Source organism: Helianthus annuus, chromosome 15 (genome assembly GCF_002127325.2).
Source record: "Helianthus annuus cultivar XRQ/B chromosome 15, HanXRQr2.0-SUNRISE, whole genome shotgun sequence".
Classification (NCBI taxonomy): Eukaryota; Viridiplantae; Streptophyta; class Magnoliopsida; order Asterales; family Asteraceae; genus Helianthus; species Helianthus annuus.
Window position 1 is genome coordinate 61,222,910 of NC_035447.2, and position 7,789 is coordinate 61,230,698.

Sequence of the window (7,789 nt, forward strand, 5' to 3'; positions counted from 1 at the left end):
GTCTTGTAATTCTCAATTCTTGTATTGAATAATCAGTATTCTTTTGATTGATTCTTCAATTTCTCTTGATCTGTTCTTTCAATTAAGTGATAATTCCGCTTTATAGTTAACATAAAAAACCATCCACTTGACCATGCACTCTAGCTCCACACACATGAACTCTAACGTATGCATGTATACATTCACCATGCTCATAATATTTGTGAAGGGCACATATCACTATTCTACTTTGGCAACCACCTTTTGAAATGATAACAGCACAAGATGTACGATAAGTGGAATAATAATACCACATAATGCGTTGATGATGTAGAACATAAGATATAATATACGAAAAATTATGAGATCTTAGGAGTGTTTGTTTGCGGAATTATTTATAAGGAACTAAAATATGTCAAAAAAATTGTTTGTCATTACACACCCACTTAACAAAAAAAAAAACTAACCTCAATCCACGTCAGGGACTATCCGGGAACGAAATTGCAAAAGTTGAGAACTATAGCTGTAATTTTAGAAAGTTAGGGACTAAAGGTGAAAAATGGACAAACCACAAGACTATCCGAGCATTTTTCTCGTCTTAAAATTTATACAAATCATAATCGAACCTGAATTTCAATACGATCGTTTATCAACCGACTGGATCTCAAACGCATCATCATCAGATTTCAAAGAAGAGTTCTTATCAGTCTGATTCTTGTTTGAATTTTGATTTTGACCACCGGTTTGACTTCCTTCACCTTTCATCTTACTTTGAAAGTTTCTCATTGCTTTGAATCTCAGATCTTCGGTGTTGCCGCTTGCTTCTGGAACTGTTTCTGGTACACTGGTTTTTCCTTTGAGCATGTTTACAACCTCTGACATCGTCGGCCTCATTGACGGCGAACCGCTGGTGCACAAAAGCGCTACTTTCACGACGGTTTCGGCTTCTTGTTTGTTGATCGTCGACTCCAATCTCTCGTCGAAAAGCTTGTCGTATTGTTTACTTGTTTCCAATCGACAAGCCTGCACAATAACTGGTTCTGATTAGGGGTCCGGTTTCGACTAAATTTCTGAGTCGGACCGGTAAGTAAGGTTTTTTGAAAAACTACACCGAAACGGCCGGATGGGCTAAAACGGTTCATTTTGGCGGTTAGCCAATTTGGGCATGTTTTTTACACAGAATCGTACCGTTACTTTTTTGAAAGTTCGGTAAAATTGTAGGTTTAAAAAATCAAACCTTTTTATATTTTGAGTAGAGTTAAATGCCATTTTAGTCCCTGTGGTTTGAGCCATTTTGACAGTTTAGTCCAAAGGTTTCATTTTTAACCTGTGGGTCCAAAAAGGTTTCACAGTTGCCATTTTAGTCCACTTGGATAACTTCATCCATTTTTTCTGTTAACGAGAAGGCCAATTCGGTCATTTTGTATGTAATTATGTTAACTAAAAGGGCAATTCAGCCATATAAAATGACCGAATTGGCCTTCTCGTTAACAGAAAAAATGGATGAAGTTAACCCAGTGGACTAAAATAGTAACTATGAAACCTTTTTGGACCCACAGGTTAAAAATGAAACCTTTGGACTAAACTGGCAAAATGACCCAAACCACAGGGACTAAAATGGCATTTAACTCTTTTGAGTATTAGATGGTTTATGATAAAATAACGAAAGCAAATAGCACCAAATCAGTCAAAATAATATTATATATGTATTATATAGTTAAAAGTAGGTATGCGTTTTATAAGACCATGTGTAGTGGGAGGGAGAAGACCCTTGGGCGTTTTGCGCCATGTGACGGTCCAGCCAGCATGTGGGCATTATAGGACATTATGTTAAAAGCAGTGTAGCGGGGCTTGAAATCTTGTGGGGCATTATATTCTAATAAAAATAAAAACCATGAAAAAATGCTATTGGCGAAAGATAAAGTTCTAGACGTTAAAAAAAGCACGCTTCACCCATTCTTTTCAAACAAATCGCCCCAGGGGGCGGTTACCGGGCGTTTTTGGTGGTGGACAAAGGTGTAAACATCTGCCTTGTTGCTCAAGTGATCCTAGAGTTAACCATGAAAGCTCGAATCGTACCCACTCTAGAAGACAAAAGCAGTCGTTAATCGGCACGCGACTGGTGTTGTTCTTCCCGCTAACGATTTCTAACACCACCACTCCATAGCTGTAAACATCTGCCTTGTCGCTCAAGTGACCCCAGAGGGCATACTCGGGTGCCATGTATCCACTACAAATTCATCAATGAAAAATGTTAGGACATAAAACCGATCAAACAAAGGAATGTGAGTAAGAACAATTTACATTGTTCCGGCAACTCGTGTGCTAACGTGACTCTTATCGTCCTCATGTAGCCTTGCCAATCCAAAATCCGAAATTTTCGGGATAAGATCTTTATCAAGTAGCACATTTGTGGCTTTGATGTCCCGGTGGACAATTTTTAGCCTGGATTCATCGTGGAGGAAAGCTAAACCCCGAGCAATCCCAATACATATGTTGAACCTCGTTGGCCAATCCAGCATTAATCCATTTTCATCTGGATAAGAGAAGTTTAAATAGGTGTTTATAAACCGTTGAAACTGATCGAAAGTCGGTATGTTCAGTCGGTTTAAGATTTATACAATTCGGCTTTAGCAGTTTAACTTGAAACTTGGAACCATCATGTAAACCAGGCTACCCATCTAAAAGAATGTTGCTGTTTAAAAAAAAATAAAAAATAAAAAGTTATGATTTTGGGAAGAAAAATCATATAAGAATCGATTCAACAGGTTAAACCGCCAAATCGCTAAAATCAGTTGGTTCAACCGACTTACCCAACCCAACTGGTTTGGTTTGTCATTTCTTAAAACGGTAGTTAATTTTAAGCACAAAATTTTCATAAAAAGGGCCGAACTAGACCGTGAACACAAAGTTAAATTTACAAAATAATAGATAATAGGTTGACTTTTAGGGTCAAAGAAAGTAAACTTGAATTTAAGTCACATTTTAAGCTTATGAGTTTTTAATAGTATTTAACATGTATTGCAACTGGGAAAGAGATGTTAGCAGTTTGACAAAAAAACCAGGGTAGCATTGAATTTGAAAATGTATTTGTTGACCTCAAAAGTCAAACTTGCAAGAAAACCAATAACCAATAAACACTCACCAAACAAAGCATTTGCAAGGCTATTATTTTCCATGTACTCATAAACCAGCAACAACTGATCTCCTTCAATGCAACATCCATAAAGTTTAACAAGATTCGGGTGTTGTAAACACGAAATCACACCGATCTCATTCAAGAACTCGCGGTTTCCCTGCTTTGACCGAGATGAAAGCTGCTTCACCGCAACCACCGTGCCATCACTCAATGTACCCTGCAACCATCACACACGCGTTATAAACACAAAACTAAAATCACCCAAGCCGGCTCTTTCGTAAAAGGTTAAAAACACGCGTTATAACCTTGTAAACAGGCCCAAAACCTCCTTCCCCGATTTTGTTCGAAGCCTTGAAGTTGTCTGTAGCAATCTTCAGTTGTTTAAAAGAATACGAAAACGTTTTTAGCTCCATTCCTTCAAAATCTATTCAAGAAAAGCAATTTGCATTAGCAACTAGTTGTACAAAATGAACAAGAAAGTTAAAAGAGATGTGAACTCTTCACCTTTATCGTTTGTTTTTCGGGCTTTAAAACATTTTTTCCACCACAAGACAGCAGAGATGAAGAATATAAAAAACAGGACACCAATCCCGATACCTATATAAACAGATTTATACGACTTTTTTCCACCCGTCGAACAAGTTTTAAAATACGGGTCAACACCAATAGCCGATACAAGAGGCCCGTAAACTCCTCTTTTAGGAAAACGGGTCGTCCCTTTACCCGCCCAGTAAAACCGGATCTCCAAGATGTTATCCGTCACACTAGCGTTAAATGGCAAGACCACTGGCCTGCCAACACCACCCGCCTCATCTTCGATATTAAAATCTCTTCTAACCCGTCGTCCCTAAATCACAAACAAGTATACAACTCATTTAGCACTTGTGATATCACATATAGTATCTAACGTCTAACGGCTGTTAGTGAACATCATACGCTTATCACCTGAATATAGATATCAAATATCCTCCTGCCCAGACTTCTATACGTGCTATCGTTAGTGAACTGTATCTCTGCAAAATGCAGTTTAACAGAATATTCACCGTTCTCCAAACAGTAGCTGAAGTAAGTGAGTGTAAGTGGTGAGAGACGAGCGGTTGTATAAAGGGTAGGTAAGCTTGTGTTGCCCTGAAAAGATTCTATGTATCGCGCGTTTTGAAAAATGTCGTCATCCATGAAGTCACCGGAGCTACTAAGTCCCCAGTCCCTGGCGGCTTTGTACAGCCTAGCGGCACCACCATCAACATCGGCGTCTCCTTCGTAAAGAACAGATTTCCCGTTGCTTTCCCTGACCATTAAATCATTCCCGCCACAATTAACATGTAAAGAGCATGCATCTGTCATATGATCAATGGATCAATGGTTAGTATCTGAACTCGCTCATTATAACAGGTTCAAAGGTGGAATATACTCACATCTAGGACAATTAACATTCTCCATGCACGGGAACATATCATGTCTGATAAGAATACACAAGAACAACAAACATAAAAATATGTATGAGAACATAACATAAACAAAAACATATAAATGCTAGCAAAAGCAATGGAAACTATCTTACATTGGCGTTCCTGTCGAGGAGCTTCTGAACAAGTTTACATAGTAATTCCTAACATGAAGACAACCGAAAGAGTGTAATTCAAAACATGTTCTTCTTTGTGTATCACACATAATAAAAATGCTCACTGGTTTTGTCGGCATGCGGGTTGATTAGATCCTTGCCATGTAAAATTGTTGTAGGAAAGATCACTACAAGACATTAGTCAACTTAAAAGTTATATTCTTAAAAAAACTAAAACTAAGTATGCAACATGAAATTTTAACAAAATTTTTCAAGAAACAAACTTACATACTAGCCCCGTCTACCAAAAGTGTATCCGGTATGTCTCCACTTAGCATATTATTGGTTAAAAACCTATTCAAAACCGTGTTAAGACGCTTAATTAGTAACATGCAGCTTCATAGTAGCCAATGAAGCACAAGAAAAGTAATAATGTACTAAAACTTACATTAATCTCAAGTGCCTCCCAAGAATGTTATTAGATACGCTCCCTACTAGTCGATTAAAACTTACATCACTGTCATATGCACACCGGAAAAGATGTCATCAAGCATACAAATTATGAAGGATTTGTTATACGGCAGTCCGTCTTGTGGTACTTACAACAATTCAAGTTCTCTCACTTGCCAGATATAATCGGGTATTTCCCCAGAAATGTTGCAATTTCTCAAGATCCTAAATTTATGAATGAAATATCAGAGTTCAGTTGAGTCAACACAAAAGTTAATGCTAGAAATATCTACATACAATCTTATTAATTCTTTAGTATTGTTGAGCTGAGGAAAACCTTGAGCGGGTCCGGTTATTTCACTAATTCGCCTGTAAAACATGTCACCACATAAGTTAAGTTATATATTAATTATTCACTTTCTTGTCACATAAGAATAGTTTCATTATGAAAGATTCTTAACTTACAGATCGATTAGTTTCTCTAGAAGAGATATGTTTGAAGGAATAGGTCCCGTGAGTCCACTCGCCATCATCTCTCTTTGAAAACATCCAAACATTAAATTTATAACGTTTCTGAACGTGTTATGCAGTTACTTAAATGTATAATTATAACTTATAAGACTAAGTTGTTAAAAAAGAAAACATGAAACATCTCACAATCTAGTAAGTAATCTCCAGTTTTGTATAAAATCAGGTATCGACCCGCTGAAGTTGTTTGCGTTTATCCTACTGCAAGTAAATGAACAAGATTCTCCGTTTTAGACTTAAATAACGGTGGAATCAAAAAACTTTGACTACGGGTATAAAGTAAATATTTTACAAGTCTTTTAGATTTCCTAGTTGACCAAGGGTCGTTGGCAGCTTTCCGGTCAACATGTTTGAAGACAACATCCTGAAATATAATATTATGGCATAAATAGCCTTCCAGTTGTTGAGAAATAATCGGATGAAAGGAAGAAAATTTGCATCTGAAAAACTTAATCAGCCGTACAATTTACTCAAATTTGTTAATCTCCCTAACTCGGATGGAAGAGGTCCTGAAAACTGGTTAGCTTCAAAGTCCCTGATCAAGATTTTGACCATGATGCTAAAAAAAATTCGAAATTGACTAGAAATAACAGAAAAAAAAACATACAGTTTTATGAGGGTGGTGATATTGCCTAGTTCCGGTGGAATTGATCCAGTTAAACGGTTACCAAGAAGGGAGCTGCATATGGAAGAATATGTTCGAAGTTTACAACTATAAGCTCTAATGCAGTAAAAACTATGGAACTCAAGGGTAAAATAGAGATTTCACATTTCTTGCAACTGTGTTGAACCCCATTCAGACGGTATTGTGCCACTTAAGTAATTGTAAGCAAAATCTCTGAAAATAGAACAAGATATACTTCAGTTTCAATAAATCTCAGATTACTTAAAACGTTCGACGTTTAAGTTAACCATGTATTTAAAAGAGGACTTACATGGACTGGAGGTAAGGAAGCTTTACTAATTCAGGTGAGAGTACCCCATCAAGGCTGTAAAACTTGTGTGTGCTGCATATACAAAAGATTTAGGTATAACAAAGTGCCCGCCCTCTTTTTGGAACACAAGTACGCTTTGCGTGAAACTGAATGTAAATGAATAGAATTAAAAGAAAGAAATGTATACATCCTTACGACATGACAATCATCGGTATGGTTGCCAATGTTGCAATCACATCCAATGCTAGCATTAGCTTCTTGAGATAGCTTTGGCACTTGAGAAACCATATAAAGACTGCAATCATCGCCATCAAATCTCCAACTTGTTGCATTCATGGAAGCAAGAATGTTCCCAACAGCTTCCACTAAATTGAATTAACAGAAAGGTAGCTAATCATAATTTAGTAATTGTTTTCATTGAGCAGCTCAGAATCATATCTCATGTTAAAAATATAAGTCAAACAAAGAAGTCAAATCACTCATGTGGTATTCCAATTATTTCTTAAAATACCACCTGAACAAATGATTTAGTTCACTTCCAATCATGAAAATACATATTGTTTGACTTTTAAAGTCAAACTAGCAAAGAAAGATTGATAAAAATGCTAGATTTGTTAGCCAAAATTAACGTATAAAACTCTTTGCTATGAAATTGTAACATAATCCATGCAACTACTTCTCCTTCCAATTGGCAAAATCAAGATACTTGCCTTTTCTTGAAACCAAAAAAGGTGTGATTTTTTAAACAAAATAAAATATATACACACACACTAAAGATTGTTTTACCTTCTTGTTGTGGCACACTGGATTCAACCAATCTTTGAAAGATGACAAGATTGAGAATCAGAAGCAGCATGAATTCACCTTTTCTTGCCACCATTGATGCAGAGTTCAAAGGCTTATTTTTTTTTAATTTTTTTTATATTTTATTTTGGGGGTTGAGGTAGAAATGGACTGGAGTGGATGATAAATGTGTGCCATTTTAAGCTAGTCATGTACTTCTATCAGGACCACTTTTTTTGACTCACTAAAAAGATGGAAAAACATATGCCAAATTTGATTCTTTGATATTTTGTACTAGCATTGTTGAAAACGGACAACACATGGTGTCCACTTTCAAACATTTAACTCTTGAGTAACCAACCTTCCATAAATGGATGCTTGTGAGGGAGTCTACATTTCCAAACACATTTGGAT

General features: G+C 36.6%; 1 protein-coding gene across 3 annotated transcripts; it reads right to left on the bottom strand.

Annotated features, from left to right (window-relative positions):
- Nucleotides 1–357: 357 nt before the first annotated feature.
- Nucleotides 358–7,547, bottom strand: LOC110883869 (probable LRR receptor-like serine/threonine-protein kinase RFK1). Of its 3 annotated transcripts, XM_022131520.2 has the most exons (24): nucleotides 7,379–7,547; nucleotides 6,780–6,957; nucleotides 6,593–6,664; nucleotides 6,427–6,495; nucleotides 6,265–6,336; nucleotides 6,121–6,192; nucleotides 5,950–6,021; nucleotides 5,787–5,858; nucleotides 5,595–5,666; nucleotides 5,427–5,498; nucleotides 5,283–5,354; nucleotides 5,128–5,196; nucleotides 4,968–5,033; nucleotides 4,805–4,867; nucleotides 4,680–4,727; nucleotides 4,534–4,577; nucleotides 4,064–4,455; nucleotides 3,623–3,965; nucleotides 3,424–3,542; nucleotides 3,125–3,335; nucleotides 2,284–2,515; nucleotides 2,059–2,209; nucleotides 606–1,002; nucleotides 358–502 (listed from the first exon to the last, which is right to left on the bottom strand). In XM_022131520.2, exons 1-23 carry the CDS (start codon nucleotides 7,470–7,472, stop codon nucleotides 613–615), a joined length of 3,045 nt encoding a protein of 1,014 aa, XP_021987212.1. In that variant the 5' UTR covers nucleotides 7,473–7,547; the 3' UTR covers nucleotides 358–502; nucleotides 606–612. The 3 variants fall into 3 exon arrangements, with proteins under 3 accessions (XP_021987212.1, XP_021987214.2, XP_035840519.1); XM_022131522.2 differs by lacking the exon at nucleotides 7,379–7,547 and having other exon boundaries at nucleotides 358–1,002; nucleotides 6,788–6,921; XM_035984626.1 differs by lacking the exons at nucleotides 6,593–6,664; nucleotides 6,780–6,957; nucleotides 7,379–7,547 and having other exon boundaries at nucleotides 358–1,002; nucleotides 6,121–6,173.
- Nucleotides 7,548–7,789: the final 242 nt, after the last annotated feature.

Bases quoted from the DNA above. Each gene is read 5' to 3' on its own strand.
- LOC110883869 (XM_022131520.2), bottom strand. From the start codon at position 7,472: ATGGTGGCAAGAAAAGGTGAATTCATGCTGCTTCTGATTCTCAATCTT. The intron at 5,859-5,949 runs GTAAAATATTTA...ATTTACTTGCAG, and splicing joins CTAGGAAATCTAAAAGACTT to TAGGATAAACGCAAACAACT. The intron at 4,578-4,679 runs GTAAGATAGTTT...TATTCTTATCAG, and splicing joins TCCTCGACAGGAACGCCAAT to ACATGATATGTTCCCGTGCA.